Genomic DNA, 22309 nt, shown 5'->3' with positions numbered 1-22309 from the left:
AGGCACTTGGTGAGGCAATTGGAGAAATAAGGACAAGCAGGAAGTGTATTGCTGGAAGGTTCAAAGCAGTGGCAGCGAGAAGCCCGTGTGGAAAGAAAAACTGCCCAGCTTGCAGAGATTTGGGTGCACATAGGCATAGATTTGCTCATCTCTCTGCAACTCTGACAATCCACCAGGTAGGGTCTGTGTTTCCAAACAGCTTCTTCACAAAGTAAGTGGATTAGCTTGGAAGGGACCTCTGGAGGTCTTTGCTCCAAGCCCCTTTTCTCAAAGCAGGGCCTTCAGCTCTGACACGACAGCATGGCTGGGTGCCATTCCCTGGCAGAATGCAGAGGTGCTGGGCTCCCTCACAGCAACCACAGCGATCCAAACCCAGTGGACCGTCCGTGCTGCCAGGAGCTCCCGTACCCCGCAGGAACATGAAACCAGCTCTGTCGGGACAAGGAGCCAGCTCTGACCCGGGCCTTGCTTCCCGCCCGCTCCCTCAGCAGCGCCGGCGACTGCAGGAGCCTTCCGGCCCGCAGGGGGCACTGCACGACAGCACCAAGCGGCTCCAGCTGTAGTATTGTCCACAAGGGTCCCAGGATGAAGGAAGAGACGAGAAAGTTGACTCCATGTATCAGCAAGCTAGGTTTATTATTTTATGATAGAAAATATATTAAAACTATACTAAAAGAACAGAGAGAAAAGATTTCATCAGAAGGCTAAGCTAAGAATAATAAAGGAATGAATAACAAAGGCTTGTCTCGGACCGAGACGGTCTGGACAGGTGAACTGTGGTTGGCCGTTAATTCCAAACAACCAGATGAGACCAATCACAGATTCCCCCTGTTGCATTCCACAGCAGCAGATAAGAATTGTTTACAGTTTGTTCCTGAGGCCTCTCAGCTTCTCAGGAGGGAAAAATCCTAAGGAAAGGATTTTTCCTAAAACATGTCGGTGACATCTCACCCTTTTTATTTTAAATAAATTAAAAGGAAAAGTGTTTGCAATTTCATCTGCTGGGCCATGCAGAGGAAAGAACAAGCACCTGAGAGGCTTAATGTTGCCAATCAAAACATCAATCAGTGCTGATGTGGAACCGTCAGGGAAATTCTTCACCTGCAAAGCATCAAATTACATCACACACCAAAACAATCTTAAGATATAAGAAAATGCAAAGACAATGAAAAGAAAGTTCATTGCTTCAAGTCCAAACAGCTGAGTTTCAGGGAAAGTCCAAACTGAAGATGTTCCTCTCTGACATCGCTGAAAGTCCCTTTTTGTCCTGAAACAGGCTTGCTTGGCTTTTCAATGCTTTTTGAGCTGCTAGCTCTTTCAACTCTTTTTATTTAAAATTTTTTTTTTTTTTTTTTTTTTTTTTTTTTTTTTTTTTTTTTTTTTTTTTTTTTTTTGACGAAAGAGCAGCAGCAGAGAGGAGCCACTGAGGCTCTGCGGGGGCCCTGGCCCTCGTGGAAGGAACAGGGATCCCAGACCTGGCCTACAGAACGGTGGCCCAGGTCCTCGTGGAAGGATCAGGGATCCCAGACCTGGCCTACAGAACGGTGGCCCAGGTCCTGACAGGGGAAGCAAAGCCCACAAACCAAACAGCCGCTGGCCGGGCAGAGGCCCTGGCCCAGGGAACCGAGCCAAACGGCCCAGACCCGGCCCGCGGAGCGGGCTCCGTGGTCTCACAACCCGGCACTCTGCTGCCAATGCCTGGGCAGCACGAGTGACCGAACGCTTCATCCCCTCTGAACCGGTGCAGACCAGCAGCTGGGGAAGAGAAGCTTTCCCAGGGATCATCACCCCAGATCTGGGGGTGCTTTGTCCCCAGAGCAATTGAGCGACGCTCACTTTCCACTGTTTCTCCTGCCTCTGCAACGCAAATGCAAAAGGTGTTCCTCCTTTCTGCCCCTCGGTACCACCCCCACTCCCTGCGGGCTGGGGACCAGAAGCAGAAGGCTCAGGAGCCACCTCCCCCACGGTGCTGGGGTGCGCAGGGGGAGTCAGGCATTCCAACCCCCAACGGGAACCTCCGAACCAAACCCGAACCGGCCCGCGAAAAACGCTGAGTTTGAAAGCAGGCAGACGGGCTGAGCCCGCAATCAGCTGTCGAGCCACAACCCCCCCACGGAGGGGCAGACCGGCATCCCCTTCCCCTGTCCCAGCTCCCCCCGCAGGGGCAGCCTCGGGACAGCCCGAAAAGCTCGGGGGGGAATCCAGGCTGATCGCAGGCGCCGCGGTGGCCGCCGCGGGGAGCGGCGGGGCCACGGGCGACTCCAATGATGGTTCCGCTTGGTGGTTCTCAACCTCAGCCTCCTCCACTGGCATGGCAGGCAAAGGCGGAGCCGCCGCGTTCGGAGCCCTCACGGGCTCTGCTGGAGGGTCGAACGCGGATTCGACCGGCGCGGGCGGCGCGGCATCGACCCCCGCCGGGCTGGGGACAGCAGCCGCGTCTTCTCCGGGTACCGGAAGCTGCATCGCGGGCGCAGACAGCAAAGCCGGCGGAGCCGACACGGGAGGCGGCGGGACAGCCGCGGGGGGCGGCAGGGGCGCGGGGCCGGGGCCCACCGGTGCCGCCTGCACTGTTGTCTCACTTTGCTTCGGGAGCGGCAGCGCAGTCGCGAGCTCTTGGCGATTGCTGTCGAGTGCGTCGCCTAGCAACTCGGGCGAAGCCCCGGGAGGCGGTGCTTCTGCCACGGGAACGCCGACAAACTCCGCTGGAGGCGACGGGTCCGGTCCGGGCTGAGGCGGTGCCGCGGGAGGGGCCGCGGGGACTGGCACCTCCTGCGGGGCGGGTTGGGGTGGGGCCCGCGGCTCCGGCTCGGGCGGTGGAGCCAACTCACCTCCCCCCTGAGAGCAGCGAGGCGGGGGAGGCGGTTCCGTCGGAGCATGCTCCAAAGGCGCAGAAAAAAACTTTTCTTCTATCGCGGGCAAAACTTCGCCCCCCCGCCGCGATTCGGGGGGGCTGGGAACCTGCAGGCTGTGGATTTGCACTGGTTCCCCTCTTGCCAGCGCCAGCGAGAAGGGAGACATACCTCGGCAATCCGAAATCCACTGATATGCAGACGCTTTCCGTTTCAAAACTGGGAAGAGAGTTCTGAATGACGGATAAACCCGAGGAAATCCAAGTCCCCGGTAAAAAAGGTCTCGGATAATGAATTCCATGCATTCCCATATGTATGAATCAAGGGCATACAGCACATCAGTGAAAAAGCCATGGTGCTTTGCCCACCTGAAAAACTCATAGAAATGTATCTTCAGCATAGGAATTCTGTCCTCATGACCCCATTTTTGCCAGAGGCCAATAAGTTTCTCCTCTGAGGGAGAGAATGGAACCTCCGCCTCCGTAGGCACCCTTGTCCAGATCCGAATCTGCCTTGTAAGAAGGGAAGCATTTTCAGGAAGGGAAGTGTAAACAGTACCTTGTGACAGTGTCCTCTGGGCTTCGGCAGACTGCTCTGTGCTGCAAAGACTTCTGGACATCTTGTCTCGGAGACTTTTCAAAAGGTTCTCTCTGCGGCCAGCCAAATGAAGAATTCTTCCTCACTCAGGGTCCAATTGTGGTGATTCCTTCACTCGAGGTACCATCTGTCAGTTCTGTCCTCGGTGTTCACCTTCTGTGGTGGTGCTCCTTTTTTCACTCGGGGTCACCATTTGTAGTATTGTCCACAAGGGTCCCAGGATGAAGGAAGAGACGAGAAAGTTGACTCCATGTATCAGCAAGCTAGGTTTATTATTTTATGATAGAAAATATATTAAAACTATACTAAAAGAACAGAGAGAAAAGATTTCATCAGAAGGCTAAGCTAAGAATAATAAAGGAATGAATAACAAAGGCTTGTCTCGGACCGAGACGGTCTGGACAGGTGAACTGTGGTTGGCCGTTAATTCCAAACAACCAGATGAGACCAATCACAGATTCCCCCTGTTGCATTCCACAGCAGCAGATAAGAATTGTTTACAGTTTGTTCCTGAGGCCTCTCAGCTTCTCAGGAGGGAAAAATCCTAAGGAAAGGATTTTTCCTAAAACATGTCGGTGACACTCCAGCGATTCGGCCGCGTTCGGCTGGGCCCAGCTCGGGCAGTAGCTCATCGCCGTTTCGTGGTCAGGAGGGAGCCTTGTCTCGGCGGGGAGGGAGTGCTGCTCCCTGGACAGACTGGCACAGGTGCCCGGGGGCGTTTCGCTTTTCCCGCAGCTCTGAGCACGACGCGCGACAGCGGGCCTTGGAGCCACTTCTAGTGGGGGATTCCCTACTGTGGCAGGGCCGGGAGTCCAGCCCTGGCTTCCATCCCTCTCCCTCTCCTCCCTGTGCCAGGTTGGCAAGTGAACTCCAGCTCCGAGAATCTCCATGTATGAGGTCACCCGGGGGGTTTCTGCCCTGTGCAGAATGTGGTCGACTTGGTAAGGCTTCTGGAGGGACACTCTACCAGGAAGGAGTTACCGCTTGCTGCCAGGACGTGCCTGCAGTGAAAGCGGAACGCTCTCTGCCAGAGCTGTGGTTTGTGCCTCAGTCACCACTTCAGGTCCTCGGCTTGAGGACCTGATAGGTTACATCATCACTAACTGGAATGTGAGTGGAATCAAATCTGCTCAGTGTTCCTGCAACAGAACTCAGGAAGCCCATGTCCCTGCATAACTCTGAAGAACATCTATGCAGGTGGAGGTGCATGGCAATGCTTCAGGGGTTCCTCCTGTGTTTTAATTTGTGCTTTCCAAGGAAAATGGCCAGTTCTGCTTCGACCATGATGTGAATCCAAAAGAAACTGATGAAAATCTGCCCTTTTCCTTTCCTGGAGAACCTCTGGCCACCAGGCACAGGAAAGGTGACTATCAGCCTCAAGAATGCGTCATGAGGTAACTGTGCATGTGGTGTGGACACATGGTAGAGGCAGTCCTGAAGCTTGAGAGCCTGTGAAGCTGTTCTGGTGCTCCAAAATTACTGACATGGACACTAGGATGAATTAAAGCAAAGTTGTAGGTGCTATGAGTATCCAAAACAAAAACATGCAGCCTCCTGACCAGCGCTGCCCTTTCTTCAGAGATGTTCCAGGTGCAGATTTCTGGAAGAGCAGATGGATTTGCTAATTAACTCAGTGGTTTTCTAGACCAGATCCACTCCTTAGCCTGCTGGCTGGGCTCCTGCTACTTACAAACTTCGGTGCTTCTGCAGAGTCACCATTCCTGATGGCTGTACTAGACCAGGCATAGGCATGTTTTATCTCAATCATTCTGATTTACAACAGGAAAGATATGACTGTAGGAGCAAGTCCCATGGAGGTTGAGCAGTGCATTCTTAGCCAATTTCCTGCTTCCCCCTGAGTTTCATGCTCAGTTCCCTCCTCCAACGTACTTCCTGCAGGAGGGCTGAAATGGCTGGCTGTGCATGCATGAACAAAACATAAAAATTCAAGTTAGCAAAAAGGTTTGTACCAGGTTAATTAGAAAATAAAGTGGATTGGGCCCACTCATTCTCTTTTCCCTCCCTTTCTTTTTCACTTTCTTTGTCTCACAACCCCAGCTCTGGACTACCCATGCAGCAAGACCAAGATGGGATCTACATACTGATTATAATCCTTGTTCTCTTTCTCCCTCTTCTGTGTTTATTCCTCTACTGGGCAAAGCACACTTATCATTTTCCACCCCATACTCTGTACTGAACTTCATTGTGCAAGTGGGAAGTTTATGGAAATGTGTTGTAGCTTGTTAGGCAGCACCCTGTGGAAGTGTGTTATAAGAATTTACAGGCTTGTTGGTCAACACCTTTTGAGTCTAAGCAGTGGGCTGGTTGCCAGAGTTACGGTGACTGTACAATGAAACATAGGAGTTCCTGACATGTGTCCAGTGGCTTTGTTCAACCTGGTGAGAATTTATGCTGAACATCATTCCCCTGACCAGTGGGTGGTGACAACAGCAGCACAGGCCCAGGCTACCATCTTTGGCCAGGGGACAAGGAAGCTTCAAAGTCCCAGTTTCCTTTGCAGAATCTCTTGTGTCAGCAGCATGCCATGTCTCCAGGAATCACTCCATGAATTGCTGGTCTGTGTAACTGCTGTTTGTTTTCTTTTTTACTGCTGACAACCTTTAACAGCCTGGGACAAAGCTGGCCTCATCCTGCTGCTGGCCAACATCTGCAGAGGCTCTGTGATGTGACTGGTCCTGAGGCTTGCCCTACGTAGAAATTGCTGGAAGTCCTGCCTTGTGTCTAGGCTGGACTACAAATGAGAGCCAGGACAGCAATTTCATTGGACTGAGCCAGGAGAAGCCCAGACTCAGCTGCACCAGACTCAGCTCCAGTGGGAAGGAGAAATTCACTGGGGCCCAAGGCCATCTAAAATTAGCTGCTTCCTTTACCAAAACCAGGGAAACTGGCTTTACTGGGAGATGTGGGGAGTTCAAGGAGGAATCCTCAAATTTTTAAGCTTGTTCTGCACTCTCTTTGCTGAGCCATACGATGATGTGGATGTGGTGTGGAGGCTGCAGGCCAGGGTGCACAGGCTGCAGCCTTGCCAGTCCCCGTGGGGTGCTCGGGGTGGAGCTGGGCCCTGCTCTGCCACCTGGGAGTAACAAGCACGCATGTGCTGTGGCTTGTTCACCTGACTTTGCAGTAAATGATTCATCCAGTGCCATACAAACTTCCTGCTGCAGACACCCAAACCTTCCCAGCATTTGTCACAGGCAGAGTTCAGTCACATCTGTTGCACACAATGGGAAGGAAATCTGAAGCACGTGGGAATTTTTTCTCTTGTCAAGCTACTTTGGTCCCTTCATCTCATTTCCAAAGAGATAATACCAGCCCCCAGTTTTCCTTCGACATGGAAAGAAAAGAAAATGCCTCAACCCCATGAACTTTCCTCTCTCCAACGTGCCAGCCCATAGCTCCTGCCAAGCCCCCATGCATGCTGGGAAGGGGGTCCCTTCTCTGATCTGCTGCTCCTCCTGCTCTAGGTAAACCCCAGCTCCTGCTGATTCATCACCTGACCTTCACCTGGAGTGCAGTGATATGCACCAGTCAGGTACTACTCCTTGCAGAGCTGCTTCCTCCTGGATAGTTCCCATAATTTAAAGGGACATGCTCACCACGGCAGTAAAACCAGGTGCATTGATCACAATGGCATGGGGAAATGCCTAGGGACTAAGGGAAAACAGAAAAGGGTAGGAATTTCCTCCTACCATCAGTAGGAGGAAAGTATCATTCTCTTACAAGGAACCTCTGTGCCTTGTGATAGTTTTGGGGTGGTTTCCTTTGTGTTCCTTAAGTCTTGGGGCTTTCTGTATTCTCCTATAGACAAGGCTGGTTATTTACTGCTGGAAGCAAGGCACAACTCTTGCTGAGGGTAGAGGCTGTCTAGTCCCTGGTTCAAGCAGGGTCACCCAGATAAGGCTGCCCAGGGCCTTAAGGATGCTCTATGACTCTTGGAAAAGACCTTGAGAAGGACCCAAAGCAGGAGATGGCTCGTGAGCTGCAGGACCTGCAGATGTGCAGAGCCTGACCACCTCCATCGTCGCTACAGACCAGCCTCACACTGAAAATAGCTGATGGAGCCAGCTCTACTTCTGCAATGAGAATCTGGCAAGAGAGAAGAAAAGTCTGCCCCTGTAGTCCCTTCCCCCTATAAAATTAGACAATATATCCTAGAGGGATGGCTCTTTCCTTGAAGAAGTCTGGGCAGATGCTACATGATGACAACCAGCACAGCGTTCCCAGAGCCCGGGGCCAGGCATGTGGCCTGTCTTTGCCCAGGGTGGCCTGTGCACCCATGGGCACCAGTGCCACCCCAACCTGAACCAGTTCTTTCCCTAGAGCCAGGACTGTTGAGTGCAGGTGAGTTAAGCCTACCACCCTGGCCTCTGGCCCCACAGGGTAGCCAGGGAGCAGGCAAATGCCACGAAAGCAGCAAAAGAGCCTTACTCTCACCACATCCCAGTGCTCCCTTCTCCATCAGACTGATGAAAAGCCTGAGTAGGCTGATGCAGCAGGCTGGGGCACTTCTGGCTGCTGTGTGATGAGGGTCCCAAGTCACACAAGTGTGATAGGGTAGCACTAGTGTGGAGTCTTGGTGCCAAAGGATGGGATCCAGATGGGACAGAGATGTCACATGGGGCCACAGCTTGACCCAGGCTCTCCTAGGCAGACAGGTGGTGGCTGTGTTTGCTGCCAGTCTGGGGAGTGCCCATCAACCAGCATGGGGTAGAGGGACATGTGGATGCATGCCAGAGTCCACAGGAGCCCTCAAAGGTCTCCCTGGGTCTGCAAAGTACTTGAACTGATAATCTCAACTCAGGCATGAAATAACTGCACCATTCCTTTGCTCATTCCAACTTGAATTTTGTCTTCCAACCTTCACAAGACATTTTCTCTCATGAAGTTGTTTCCCTGTTCTGCCTTTCATGTTCAGAGTCATGGATGCCCTGGATGCTCTATTGCTCCCTTCCACAAAGCTGTAAATTCCAGCTTAGATCAGTAAAAAGCAGGGAGGCTTGTATCAGTGCTGCAGCAATTCCTTTTCCAAAAGACAGAGCTGTGCATCTCCTCCAAGGGTGCCTGTCCCCAGGTGACACGAGCAAGCCAGCAGCATGCATGATACACGTACAGTGGGAAGCCAGTGCTGCTGCTGGCTGGAGTGAAGGGCAAGGCTGGACATGGGAACATCTGGGGCTGTGTCAGCAATGAGACATGGATGAGGCTCCAGGTCTGACAGCCACTCACACAGTCTGTTCATCCAGCTGCTGCCTGCAGGATGTCTCCATAGGAGGCATCACCCCAATGCCCATGCTGGCCTGGGGAGTGCAAAAGGAGAAGAAATTAGTCCTGCATGACTCAGAGTTCAGGGTAGATAAAGTCTGATTTCTCCTCTTCTTCAGCCAAGTAAGCCTAGCTCCAGTCCTGACCAGCTCAGCAGCCTTTACCAACCTCACTCCAGTATGGGATCTTTCTTGTACTGGGGAGCCCCAAATGGAACATGGCATACAGAAGAAGGAGGGGAAAGAAATGCTTCACCAGTCCATTTCTGCACTCTTGCTGACCCAGGCGGGGACCCACTCCCTGCATGGACCATGACTGCTGGCATCTTCACCAGAGATCAGTGCTCCCCCATTGCAGGCTCAGCCCTGAGTCCTTGGGAGCTTAGCCACACACTGGCCTTGTCTACAGCCTTGAGCCACGTCAGTGGAACTGGGTGCAGGGTTGGCAGTGCTGCCTGTTGAGTTGGGTAGCCCAGGGCTCACTGTCCAGCCAGACACCAGTCTTGTGCCAGCAGCTGGCAGCAAGGCAGTAGCTGCATGATTACACAGCGGGGAGATCTGCTGCAGGCCCTGTAAGCCACTAGCTGCTTGGGAGGTGAAGGCCAGAGCATTAGGCATGCCTCCTTATCACCTGTTATCTTCCAGATAAACTCAAACTGGGTTTTCTGTCTCTCACACAGTCATTCACTTGTCAGCCAAGGCTGTCCTGTGCTGCCCCATGGATCCCTCCCTCTAGGGCCCCACAGGGCTGCCAACACATCCCAAGCACAGGGCAGCCCCAGGGCCACTGGGACAGGAACACAGCACAGTGTGTCAGAGCCCATGGCAGAAGGGCTCTGTGGATCCCTATGGGTGGAAAGCTGGTTCTCTGGGATACCCCCAAGCAGTGCCCTTCCCCAGCCTTGGCATGCCAGTCCTGCCAGCCCTCATCCAGCTTCATGAACACAGCTCCCAGGACAGGGGAGACCTTTGAGACATGTGGGGTGATGTCATGGGTTGCATATGGCAGCCCTATCATAACCATAGAGTGGACTCTGCCCTGTCTGCAGTGCATTGCTGTCAGGGAAATCCTGATAAGGTGAGATAAGCCTACACTGCCAAGCGCCATCCATCAGGCCCCAGTGTCTCCCGGTTAGGGTTAGGGCACATGGGGATCCACAGACCACCTTCCCTTCCCTCCACCAGAACCCCAGTTCAGGCTTATGCTCAGCAGAGCATAAGCCTGGACACAGACATGACTTCAGATTAGCCCTGGAAGAAAAAAACACACCAGAGGAACCTTCTTCCCTCCCCTCCCCTTCCCTTCAGACACAGAAGTGCATCTGGACTTCAGTGGGCCAATTCTCCAAAGCAGGGCCAGCATCCTTTTGGGATGCAGCAGTGATGCAGCAGGATTCCCAGACACACTGGCCACCCTAAACAGCACTTCCCTGGAGCATTGGGGCTCCAGGATAGGTGGAGGGGTAAGCTCTGCTCCACAGCCCAGCTACCCTCACAAGGTATTTCCAGGATAGAGAGATCCTGATTCCCAGGGGATATTGTGCCAGCAGAAGTTGTGCCACCAGCTGGAAAGCAGCTCCACAGGTATCCTTGGGATCCTGCTGGGCACCAGCTAAGCAGAAGCCAGGGATATGTCCTCATGACACCAGGCGAAGCCGGGCAGGGAGCACCAATGGGGAGGCCGTGCTGCTCCAGCTGGGATTACCTGGGCAATGCACAGACATGCTGGGGTGAGTCCACCAAAGTGCCAGATGGTGGTGGAGAAACTGGAGCACCTGTACTGTGTGGGATGGCTGCAGGAGCAGGGTCTCCTGAGGCTGGAGCAGAGGAATTTTGAGGGATCCTGCTAATACACAGGCGGGGAGGCTGCAAGGACATTAGAGTTCATCTCTTCCCAGTGATGTCCAGTACTGGAACAAAATGCAATAAGCACAAACTGGGACATAGCAGGTTCCTTTGAATATCAAGAAACCTTTGCACTGTGAGAGTCAGGCCTCAATACAGGTCGCAGGAGTTGTCCTGGGGGGCTGTGGTGGCTCCATCCTCAGGGATCCTCAGCTCTCAAAGAGGTGTGATCCTGGGCCATGGGCAGCTTCTGCAGGGGCGGGACAGGACAGTGTGTCCTGACTGCACACAGTGGACACTTGAGCAGGGACATGGCTACAGCCTGTGCGGGGCACACACATGGCTGGGTACGCACGGCACATGGGCATACAGTCGCACACGTGTGTACACGTGTGCTCAAGGTGAACGTGCAGGCACCTGCACACACACCTGCACACACACCTGCATCCAGGGTCATGGACGTTAGAGCACACTCATGAGTGCCCAGGGAGAGAGCGCGTGCGGTGGGGCGCACCTAGCAAGGGGTGCCCAGGATGGGGGCTGCCCGGAAATGGCGGGTGCCCTGGACGGGGGGAGTACCCGGGATGCGGGGCCAGGCTTGGGAGCCCCGGCTGCATCCGGCCGTTCTACTCCGGGGCGGGACGTGCGCGGCGCGGGCCAATCAGCGCTGTGCTCGCCGTCGGGCGCGGGGTTAAAGCCGGGTGCGGGCGGAGGGGTGGGCGGGGCGGTGTGTGGGATGTGGGCGCGCGCTGTCCTGGCGTGTGTGGCGCTGTGCGCATGCGCGCGCGCTTGGTTCGGCGGGTCTGTGTGCGCGCGGGAGGCGGCGGGCGCGGACGGCGCGCGGTACGTGGCGTTCCTGAGCGCCGGCTCCGCCACCGGACCCGCGCTGGTCGAGAGCGTCTGGGCTGCCCCCGGCCGCCTCCGCGCTTGCTGGGCCCGCCGCGATCCGCGCCTCGCCCGCGCCTTCCGTGCCACCTGCGCGCAACGCCAGCCCGCCGCGCCCGGGGCAGCGCTGCGCCGGGCCCTGTCTGCGCTGTGGCGGCGTCGTGCCGCCTGCACCGACCCCTTGACGCCGGGACCGCAACGCCGCCGCCGCCGGGGCTGGACGCTGCCAGGAACGCTATGGTGCGGCGCGGGGAACTCGGCGGGGAACTGGAGCGAGCTGGGTACGGAGCGGCGGGGGGCGGCGGGAGCACCCGGTCTCCCTCCGCGAGGCCGCGCTTATCGGCCCCTCCGCAGGGCTCTTCCGCGGCCCCGACCGGTGCTGTCGGGAGCATGACCAGTGCTGGGCTCAGATCACGGCGCTGCAGTTCAATTACGGTATCCGCAACTATCGGCTGCACACCGTGTCCCACTGCGATTGCGACGCCAGGTGAGCCCGGGGCGTGAGGAAACGGGGGGCTTGGGGAGCCCACCCACCTCACCGGTCCCCTGCCCGCAGGTTCCGGCGGTGCCTGCTCGCCATCAACGACACCGTCTCCAACATTATCGGCATCACATTCTTCAACCTGTTGGAGGTGCCGTGCTTTGTGCTGGAAGAGAGCGAGGAGTGCATCCAGTGGCACTGGTGGGGCGGGTGAGTTCCCGGGGGTGCCCCGGCCCTCAGCGTTTCCTGCCCGGCTGTCTCCTAGGCCACTGGCTTGGTTGCTGTGCAGGACCTCACAGCACGTGGTGTCCCCAGGTGTGAGCGTTATGGAGTATTGCCTCTGGCCAGGATGGTGCAGCAGAATCAGTACCACCCCAGCCTACCAGCAGAGGAGAGGGGCAGCCCCACTGTGCAGCCCCCAGGCAAGGGAAGAAATTTCTCTAGAACAGGGCGTAAGCGGTTTCGACAGGAACTGAGGGCAAAACCTGGGCGCCGCCAGGCACGGAGACCTAAGACCGCCCAGCAGCCACAGGGCCCAGGTACCCCTGCATCGGCCAGGCCTAAGGCTGAACTCACAACCAGGCAGTCAGCAGTGCAGTGGGGGCTAGAGCCTGGCCGTGCAACAGCATCAGCAGTGTCAGGACAGGATTTGGTTGGAACAGAGCAAGGAGATGGAATCTCAGCACGTCCTCGGTATGGCAGCCTTGGACCCAGCCCAGCCACAGCACAGTGTGGAGCCACCCCGGTACCAGCTGTGAAGGGGCGCTGGCAGCAGGGTGAGCTGGTACTGTGGGCAGCATGTGCTGTGTACGCTGCAGCTGGGATGGCCTGAGGCCTCAGGCTGGTGGGGTCATGTACTGGGGGTGCCCATTACCTCCCCACTCTCCTCAGGCCCAGGCAGGGGGTGCAGGTGCAACAAGCACCTGGGTAAGTGTGAACACCAGATTGCACCCCATGAGGTGAGATACCAGCTGCACAACGTGGACAGCCAGACACTCTTTCACTGCAATTGCACGCGCAGGTGTGAGTCCAGGAGGAAAAGGCCACTGTGTGCATAGAGTTGGGGATCAGAGGAGGTGGGATGCTTGCCCTGGCCAGCACCTGGTGACATGGACCCTCCTGTGCCTGCAGGCTGGCACGGTGCCTCAACAGGACAAGGGACTGCAGTGACATGGATGTGGCTGTCCTTGCTGACCACCTCACCATGGACTGCTTTGTGCTAGAGCTGCCTGCTGCCTGCAGGCCAGGCAGGGGTTCAGAGCACAGGTAAGTGGGGAAGTCAAGAGGCCAGGGGCTGGGTGGGGCAGGAAACCCGTAGTGCAAGCATTGGTGCCTGCTCTGCAGTGCCACAACCAGGCTGCAGGGCAGGGGCAGTGGATGTTGGTGCTGCAGGGTTATAGTGATGCTCACAGCTTTGCTTTTCCAACAGCTGTACCATGGTGACCAGGGCTGTGCTTGTACCTGCAAGGCAGCTCAAAAAGATTCTAAGACGCTGGGGCCCTCTGCGTGTGAGCTCCAAGGCCAAGCATCTACACTGGAAGACATGCCAGGAGAGGCACCCTCTGTAAGCACTGCCAGCATCTGGTTGTAGAGCAGACACCAGCTTGGCCCTACACAGTGCTTTGATTACACCGAAGCAGCGCTGTCTTGGGGGAGAAAGATGTGCTGTGCAGCAGCTGCAGCTGGGATCTGCTTGGGGTTGGGTCCTCAAAGGATGGCACTAAGCATGGTTGTTGGCATGACAGCATGGAGCTGGGGACCACAGCCAGAGCAGGCAGAGGGACTGAGAAGCCGCTCCAGAAGCTATGGCTGCCATCCATGAGTATCAAAAGCAAGGGGAAAGAAATAGTAGGGCTCAGGAAAGAGGAAACCCATTGTCCTTCCCTGGTGTGCTCTGGGGTGGGGGGGATGGCAGGGGACCCCACCCCTAGATTGGTGACCCTTGAACTGGGGGGCCTGAGGAGTGAGGTGTAATCCTGACCCTCTTGCCCAGGTGGGGTAGGAGGGTTGAGGTCAGTACCTGAATGCAACAGAAAAAATAAAGGGTGGGTGGTCAGAGCATGGTGTATGGTACAAGAGTTGAGCCTGCTGCCCCCTCTTGCCACAGTGGCTCCCACCCCAGGGCTGATCCTGCCCCCAGCAGTGAGCACAGTGCAGCTGGGGTGGGCAGGATCATTTATTTTGTCACTTGCACTATGTTCAGGCTGAGGCACAGTAGTAGAGCAGGGAAGGAGCAAGCTTTAATCTCCCATCTCTAGGGTACCCTGTGGTGGTCCTTGCTCTGTGTCTATTACCATTCCTGCCAGAGCCCTGCCCTGGCCTTTTGTGCCACCTCAGGTGTGAGGCCAGCATTCCTCCCATGGGACAAGAGTCCTGCACTTTAAAGTTCAAGAGAGGTTCCCCAAACTGCATTAGACCAATTTTGCCCACCCACCCATGTGTGGTCACCTCACAGCCCAGAGCAGGAGCTTGGGCTGGGGCCAGCAAGGAGGGGCCTCTACTTGCCAGGCACACAACAGGGGTGAGGAGTCAGTGCAATAAATAAGGGAGGGGGTGTCTCAGCAGGGAAGTGGCAGAGGAAAGCACACAGCAAGCGCACTGTGGGGAGGAGGAAGGGAGCCACTGCATCAGCGGCCCATGGCACAGCTATGTCTCTTCAGTTCCTGGGGGCTCTGCCCCTCCTTTGGGGAGGGGCCACAGCCTGGGGGGCTGGTGGGACTCATTCTCTGGCAGGGATAATAGCCCTGGTTTGCACTCTCCCGCCGCTGGCCCAGGGCCTGGTCAATCATCTCCAGGCGCAGTGCAGGCAGCAGGCCCAGGTTCCGGGGGTCAGCCCTGGTCAGGGAGCTGTCAGCAGAGACATGCCGGAGGCCACTTTGCTCCTGCACAGTCTGGCAGAACGAGCTCCCATCTGGGCTCTCAGCTGCCTGCCCCAGCTCCTTGCTTTTGACTTCATGGTGCCTCAGCTCATCATGGGGCAGGTGGATGGTGGGGATATTCCTGGGGAGGCTGCAACGGCTCTGGGGTGAGGGACTGCGGCTTGTGCCCCTGTCCCGGCTTGATGGCCGCAGGATGAGGCCCTGGAACTTGGCCAGGCTGGGGCTTCGGCTCCGGTGACGTTTCATCTTGCCTGGGCTGGGACTACGGGATTTGGGAGCCAGGAGGACAAGTGTACTGTCATCCTCTTCTGAGCTGCTGCCTGAGCTGTCTGTAGAGCTGCTGCCCTCCTCTGACCTGGGTAGGGAAATCTGCACCCCTGCATCAGCACTGCTAGCTGACCCACACAGGGGACTGTTGGGTATCACACCAGCTGGCCTCCCCCATCCAGAAACACCCCCCGCCCCCATATCCCTCCCCCCTCACCTCTTGGCTGTGCTCACCTGGAAGGGCTCAGTCACACCAGCGATGCTACTGGACGTGTTGCTGTAGTATCCAAGGATGTACTCTCCATTCCCCTTGGGCAGTGCTTCCTCAGAGAACATCACCTGCAGCCCAGAGACATCTGATGGGCACTGGGGTTGGCACAGGGGTGCCCCCCCTGCCACCTCCAATCCCAGCCAAAAGCACAATAGCATGAGCCTACCCCATACTCAGCAAAAAGCAGTAACAAGGTGCCTGCCTCCCCCATCCAGGGGCACAAAGGGGTGATTGTCCCCCCACTGTGGGGCAGAAGTGCCAGCAGGACAGCAGGGCTGGCCCCAGCTCACCTGTGCACACAGCTGCTTCTCTAGGCAGCGCTCCCCATCATCACTCCTGGCCCAGACATAGGATACATAGTCTTTAGGGTGCCGAAACCCCACCTGTGCACAATACACATGACAATACAAGTGAATGGGAGCCCCACTCGGCACAGTCACTCTTCAGTCTCCTGTTGCTCAGCCTGCTCTGCTCACACAGGGTGACCCAAAGCTGCCTTGCACCCCCCTGCAGGTGTGCCCTGGGGCCCTGTGGGGCCCACAGAGCAGGGGGAAGGAGGAAGTGCTGGACCAGAGCCTCCTGAAGCAGGACCACATCATGATGCCAGGGGAAGGGAGGGCATAGCTCCATGCCCTCGCCATGTTCACTGGTGGGGGGTAGCTCAGAAGGGACCCCGCAGTGCTGTGCAGTGCTCCCCACTCCCTCCAGCCCCAGCAGCCCCCAAGCCCCTACCCGGTAGAGTCCTATCCAGTCCCAGGAGCTCCGGTGGAAGCCAACAGCCATCTTGTACCTGACAACTGCTTGCTCAGGCCTGGTCCACTCGTCAGCCACATAAATCTCAACCAGGGGCTTGTCCACCTTGGAAGCAAACTGCCAGAGAAAGGGCATGGCAAAGAGCTGCCTCTGCTACCCAGGGACTCCATGCATATACCCACAGCAGCCCCCAGTAAGAGGCAAGGCAGCTGAGCTTGCCAAACCGAAGTAAGTTTCCCACACACAAGGCTGGACATTCAACTACTGCAGCTCCTGCCTGTGTTCCCAGCAGCCCTGGACAGTGCTCACCTGCACAGCAAAGATGGCAGCTACTGGCTTGTGGTCGCTGACAGTGTATTCCATGTGACTGCAGTAGCACAGTTGGCTCACTGACAGCACACCCTGACTGGGCCGATGCCCACCTGTGCCCAACCCCTTGCTGGGAGGTTTTATCTTCCATAGGATGCGGTCAGTCCAGGCAGGTTTTCGCTTCTTGGCACTGCAGGGCACAGAGGGGCATCTCTTGCCTGGCAGGGGCAGTGGGCTCTGACCCAAACTGCCTCCCCCTGGCACTATGGCACATGTGGGCAGAGGATGCAGCTCATCCTGGCACTCAGCACAGCTGCAGGGACAGATCTGTGCTGGCAGCAGCACTGCCGTCACATCACAGTCCAGCCTCTGCCCACCCCAGCATGGCTGCTCTCCCCACCCATCCACACCAGCACCTACACTGGCTCTGAGCCCCACAGCTCCTGCATCTCTCAGCCCCACCTCATACCCAGCTCTGCTCTCCTACCTGCTGTCATACTTGTTGGTGCCCACATCAAACTTGAAAGTGGGTGGGAAGTTCAGGGGTCCCTCCTGGAAGCCTCTGAGAACAGGCCACGTGCTTTTGGCAATGTTCAGCTGTGGGGAAGAGAGCGCATCAAGGAGCACAGCAACCCCCATAGCCAGACCCCTCTGCAAATCCTGCCAAAATCTCTCCACCCTCACACACTGACATCCCAGTCCCATTCCTGCCAGCTCCCACAGCTCTCAGGGTTTGTCCATCTATGCCAGCAGCTAGTGTGTAGACCCAACACCTCAAGCTCTTCTTCACACACTCATGAGGGAAGTGCGCCCAGCTCTATCCAGACTGACCTGGGATTCTGCTGTCCCATCCTCCCCCAGAGACATGAGAGCCAGGGCCCTTTGTGTCCTATGGGTTGCAAGAGGACACGCCCTGTCCCACAGCTGCATGGGCAGTTTTGGGGAGAGTCAATCACTGCTAGGGGTCCAGTGTAGGCTAGCAGCACACCCATCCCTCACCTGATCCTTCTCCCAGAGCTGGCTCAGAACATTGCTGTCAATGGCATACTTCACAAAACAGATGTCCAGGCTCTCAATGCGGAAATTGAGGTCCCCAAACCAGAACACGAGGCTGTGGATGGTAGCAAGGGCAACAGGCTGAAAGGGCTGAGGCTACCAGAGCCAGGGACAGCAGGGGTAAGATGTCCCCAGCCTGGGGGCAGCCTTAGCCCACAGCACAGGTGCTCTTGGGAACACTGGCACAAGTCCCTGCTCAGCCAGCAGCCTGGCCAGCTGCCAGGATTCTGTAGGTAGGACCAAGCACCATTAGCCAAATGGGCCAGACTTCCCCAAGCTGAAACCAAGGGTGGAAATTTCCACAGTGAGACACCCATGGGATTCAGATCACAAAGCCAGGACACAGAAACAGCTGGGCCCTCTGACTGGTCCCAAACCCCAACAGTGCTAGTAAGGTAGGAATTGTACCAGCCCTGAGAATGTGGTGAGACTAAGATCCCTCTATAAACACCTACACCGCCATGTTGAGTCCATGTTGGGCCAGCTCTGCCGGGAAGACCTACCTCCAAGCTGTGCTGAGATGCAGGGGAGACCCCAGACCCTACTTGGAGGTGGTCAAGGACTGGGACTTTCACTAGAGCCCAGACTGGGAAGCAAAGTGATAAGGTACGCACTCATGGTCCAGGATGCCGTTAGCCACGGGCCCCTCAAACTGCTGCATGTGTAGTATGGTGGCAAAGTCCTCCTTGCGCTGCTCCGTCTTTTCCAGGTGTGCTGGCAGGTGGCAGTTCAGGAAGCAGACCATGTGGCCGAAGATGGAGAGACGAACACTCACCCCACCCTTGTTGCCCTGCACCAAGAGGATCCCATGACTCCTTGGGAAGCCAGCCCCTTGCAATCTCTCCCCAGGGCCACACTCACCCAGTATCCCCCCAGCCCTGTCCTGGTACAGTCTGTCTGGATGTCCTGAAGGAAGGGTAGATGATAATACTTGGCAAACACCAGCAGGATCACACCTTGCATCCGCACTGTGCTGACCTGGAATTGGAGCAAGGGCTGGAGTAGGGTGGTAGCCTGGGGACAAGGGGACAACTCCCCTTGCTCCAGGCCATGAGGCAGCACCTCCACGCTTTGTGCGCCCCTCCATCCTGCAGGTGACTAACAGCAATTTGGTTCAGCGATCTGTGCATACCCTCCTGAGCACTGACAATCAAACTTGAACCTCAGTGATGCTGAGCTTACATTTGCTCTGAAGCAAACGCCTTGGGGAGCCAAACCTGTCTGGGGGAGCTGAGCCCGCCCTGAGTCATGCAGGGTGTTGCCAGCAGCACCAGCCAGTTCCCACACTTACCTCCTTACCCTGGCTCAATGCAGGGGGCAGCATAAAGTCACCCCAAAGCACCAGAGGGGAAGCATAAGTGCAGGAAAGACAGCTGGGTGGCACAAGCCAACTTGCTGGGTGAGATGCAGCAGCAGTCGCTGTGGCCTGGATGGCTGCAGGCTGTACCTCCAGCCAGCTCTCCCACTGTACCTCCCTCCTTTCCTGTGACCCACCTGCCTGGCAGGCAGAGAGAACACCAGCAGCCAACTCCTTCAGAACTCCTTACCAGGATGAAGTGGAAGGGGCTCAGCACATCCATGAAGAGTTCACTCCACTGATCTGTGAAGAGGGCATCCTTCAAGCGTTTGTTTATTTTGGAGTTTACCTCCTGCAGCCTGAGAGAAAACGTACAGGTCCTTCAGCACACCAGGAAACCATCTGCATCCCAGTTAGTGAGAACTTGGGAGAGGTGCCAAAGCACAATGCTGGGCAGCAGGACAGGGTGGGAAGGGCAGTTCAAGGACACTGATTTTGGAGCACGAACCAGCCATATCCTTGCTCCAGTGATTCTGTGCCATGTGGTAGGTAGGAGGAGGCACAAGTGGCCCTGAATCCAGGAAGCTTTGGCCCTTTCTAAAGCAGAAGCAGTTAAGCTGCACAGGGTTGAGCAGAAGCCTAAAGCCCATCTCGGTATTCAAGAGGGGTTTATGGGGCCTTTCAGTCTCTACAGAGAAGTCATGTCCCAAGAACACAAGGTGTCCAGATTTATTTGAGCTGTGTAGCTCAGAGCAGCAGCAACCAGAAAGCTAATAGTGCTCCTCCCAGCTTGGCAATTAATGAAGAGAAGGAAAAATGTCCACAGAGAACAGAACAATCAGGAAATGTCTTGCCCAAAAATATTAAGCACTTAGAGCACAAAGACACAGGTCAGAGGAAGGACACAGCTAGGCAGAGATGCCAGGAAGTGAGCAGTAGCAGGACACCCTGCCCTGGCAAGAACATGGTCCCAGCAGGTCCCTTACCATCAGCTACACACCTCACCCCATCCATCCAGCTCAGGTTGACCTCTGCCAACCACACAGACCCATTCTACTGGCCTGTAAGGCTGAGGGGACTGGGGGGCTGGCTCCAACATGGCTCCAGCAGTGTCAGCCTTTACACCAATATGCCCCTGCAGCTGGGAGCTTGGGGGCAGTCCTGGAGGCAGATCCAGCTTTTCCACCTCATACCTATAGGCAGAGAGTGCTTCTTGCTCCCTGTGCAAAGACAGCACATCCCTGGCCTTAGCAGGAATTCATACACCACTGCAGTTCTCAAGGGACAGCCACCCTCACCTCACCAGCTGCACCACAGTGCTGTGGTATTGCCCTGTCAGCAGGTCTGTGTACCAGGGGCATGGAGCCAATCCAGCCTCAGGAGAACAACAGATCTATGTCTTTGACGCCTGCATAGCACATGCAAAAGCACAGAGGAGGAGAATGCTCCTAGAGGACTTGGCTAGGTGAGTCAAATGCCTTGACAGACCTGACCCAAGGACTGCCACAGCTCACAGCAAGCGCAGGGCTAACTTGGTCCAGAATAGCCAACCTCAGGCTCAATAAGTATTCAAATCTAATCAGTACTAGAGTGTTTCAGTTTCTCTCAGCACTCCCATTTTACCAGGAGCTGATTCTCCATCACCTTTTCTGACACGCTATCATTTGTGACGCACATCCCTCCCTGCTCCCCATGCCCCAAGGGAGGCTGGGGCTGCAGCGCTTCCATTCCTTGTCCCCCAGGGCTTTGGGGATTCCCCAAAAAGGGGATTCGCCAGAGGGGGGAGGGGAAGGAAAAGGAGGAGCTGCACCTCATCTTCTTACCCAATGGCGATCATGTCCACATCGTTTGTCTCGCCCGTGTTGAGGTGCAGCAGGGACGTCACATCATTTGGGGGCATGGCTGTACCTACGTTCCAGGTGACCACTGTGATGCTTGGGAGGACAAAGGAAGAACAGGCTAACATGAAGGCTCAGAGGGGTTCCTTGTAACACCGTTCAGCCCCCAGATCCACCAAGAAGCTTTTTGCTGGCAACAGAAGTAGCCAAGGCTGAAGCTTAGTCATGGCATATACACCAGGTCCTTAATTCTTATATGAGAGAGATAGATCCTTGCCTTCTAGATCCCCCAGGATCTGCACCTGAAATTCTAGAAACCAACACAAAGAGCCCTCGTCTTCATCACCACCAGCTGACACAGACAGGCTGTGAGACACGGTGTCTGGAAAACTGCTTCCCCCTCGTTCCCCAGGAAGGCTCAGGCTCCTGGGGAAAAGGACCCGGATCTCCGTTCCCAGCCCCTGCCAGCCACAAAGGCCAGGGCAGCGCATGTGACAGCAGTGCTGCAACCCCGCAGCGGTGTCCTTCACCAACGCAAAGCCACATCCGTCACAACACATCAATGCCATTGCGCAACGGGCACCAGCAAAGGGCCCGCAGGCTCTTTTGGTAGTGACAAGAGCCTCAGTCACAGGGGAGACGATTCAATAAGGAAGGAGAGCAGCGCCACGCTACCCCAGTGCTCGGAGACAGCCGGGGCAGGTAGCACTCGCTCCACAGTCGGTGTCTCTATCACGATATCCCGCACGAACAGTGTGCGCCAGACATCCTCCCCGCCGGCAGCTTGCCTGCAGCCCCGCACGCCAATCCTGCTGAATCCGCCACAGCGGAAAGAAGGGGCACAACGGATGCTGCTCCCACGGCACTGCGAGCCCCGTCCCCGCGGCCCCACTCACCGGAACGCGCCGTCCTCCGGGGCTCGTCCCGAGCAGTCCGGCAGCAGATCGCAGACGTCGCTGGGGTCGAGACGACCGAGGGGCCGGACGAGGACGGGCAGCTCGCCCGGCTCCGCTCGGGGGCTCAGGCCCGCCCACCCGCCGGTGAGGAACTCGCTGGACACGGCCTTGGGCAGCGTGGGGGCGCGAGGCACGGCGGGGCCCGCCCAGGCCGCGATGTGGTCGCTGGACTCCGCTTTGGGCAGCATCTCCCGCCGCTCCGGCGGGGCCGGCGCGGGGAAGGTGACCCGGCCCGGCGCGGTGACCCGGCCGGGCGCTGCCGGGGACGGGGGGCCACCGGGGCCGGGGGACAGCAAGGCCGGCGGCAGGAGACCCTCGGGCGGGGTCTGGGCCTGGGGTCGCCCCTCGGTTCCTGCGCGCCGCGAGCAGCCGTGCCCGTCCGGTCGGGAGCTCCTACGGCCGCCCGGGACGCTGCCGCCGAGGAGAGGCGCCGCCGAAACCCCAACGTCGGGCGGGAGCCGAGCCGCGCACCCGGGGCCGCGCGGGGGGCCGGGTCGAGACCCCGCGCCGGAGGCCAAACCCCGGTCGGCGCTGCCGCGCCGAGCCGGGTCCATCGGCGGGAGGAGACCGGAGCGGCCCCGGCCGCGGCCCCGACCCGGCCCGGCCCCGCGTACCTTGCGGCCCCGCCCCGTGACGTATCCATACAGTGACATCAAAGCCCGCCACCTGCGCGGCGCCTTAAAGGCGCAGGAGCGGCCCCGCCCCTCACTCACCTGCCGCCCTGCCCTGCTCACGTGACGGCCC

General features: G+C 57.0%; 2 protein-coding genes across 9 annotated transcripts; one reads left to right on the top strand and one right to left on the bottom strand.

Annotated features, from left to right (window-relative positions):
* Positions 1-617: 617 nt before the first annotated feature.
* Positions 618-22183, bottom strand: INPP5J (inositol polyphosphate-5-phosphatase J). Of its 7 annotated transcripts, none has more exons than XM_059863885.1 (12): positions 21506-22183; positions 20595-20705; positions 19022-19130; positions 18336-18452; positions 18089-18264; positions 17418-17529; positions 16906-17015; positions 16419-16731; positions 16089-16226; positions 15647-15739; positions 15320-15424; positions 618-5363 (listed from the first exon to the last, which is right to left on the bottom strand). In XM_059863885.1, the coding sequence occupies exons 1-12, from the start codon at positions 22117-22119 to the stop codon at positions 5280-5282; spliced, it is 2082 nt and encodes a 693-aa protein (XP_059719868.1). In that variant the 5' UTR covers positions 22120-22183; the 3' UTR covers positions 618-5279. The 7 variants fall into 7 exon arrangements, with proteins under 7 accessions (XP_059719868.1, XP_059719871.1, XP_059719864.1 ...); XM_059863881.1 differs by lacking the exon at positions 618-5363 and adding an exon at positions 14098-15187 and having other exon boundaries at positions 21506-22180; XM_059863883.1 differs by lacking the exon at positions 618-5363 and adding an exon at positions 14098-15187 and having other exon boundaries at positions 16419-16608; positions 21506-22178.
* On the top strand, positions 11309-13997 carry PLA2G3 (phospholipase A2 group III). 2 transcript variants are annotated; one of them, XM_059863893.1, is made up of 7 exons: positions 11309-11739; positions 11813-11945; positions 12015-12149; positions 12255-12715; positions 12831-12960; positions 13071-13205; positions 13369-13997. In XM_059863893.1, the coding sequence occupies exons 1-7, from the start codon at positions 11310-11312 to the stop codon at positions 13505-13507; spliced, it is 1563 nt and encodes a 520-aa protein (XP_059719876.1). In that variant the 5' UTR covers position 11309; the 3' UTR covers positions 13508-13997. The 2 variants fall into 2 exon arrangements, with proteins under 2 accessions (XP_059719876.1, XP_059719877.1); XM_059863894.1 differs by lacking the exon at positions 12831-12960 and having other exon boundaries at positions 13369-13575.
* Positions 22184-22309: the final 126 nt, after the last annotated feature.

The sequence above is a fragment of the Haemorhous mexicanus genome, chromosome 19 (assembly GCF_027477595.1).
Source record: "Haemorhous mexicanus isolate bHaeMex1 chromosome 19, bHaeMex1.pri, whole genome shotgun sequence".
Lineage (NCBI taxonomy): Eukaryota > Metazoa > Chordata > Aves > Passeriformes > Fringillidae > Haemorhous > Haemorhous mexicanus.
The sequence above is the reverse complement of the archived record's forward strand: the minus strand, read 5'-3'. Positions and strand labels throughout refer to the sequence as shown.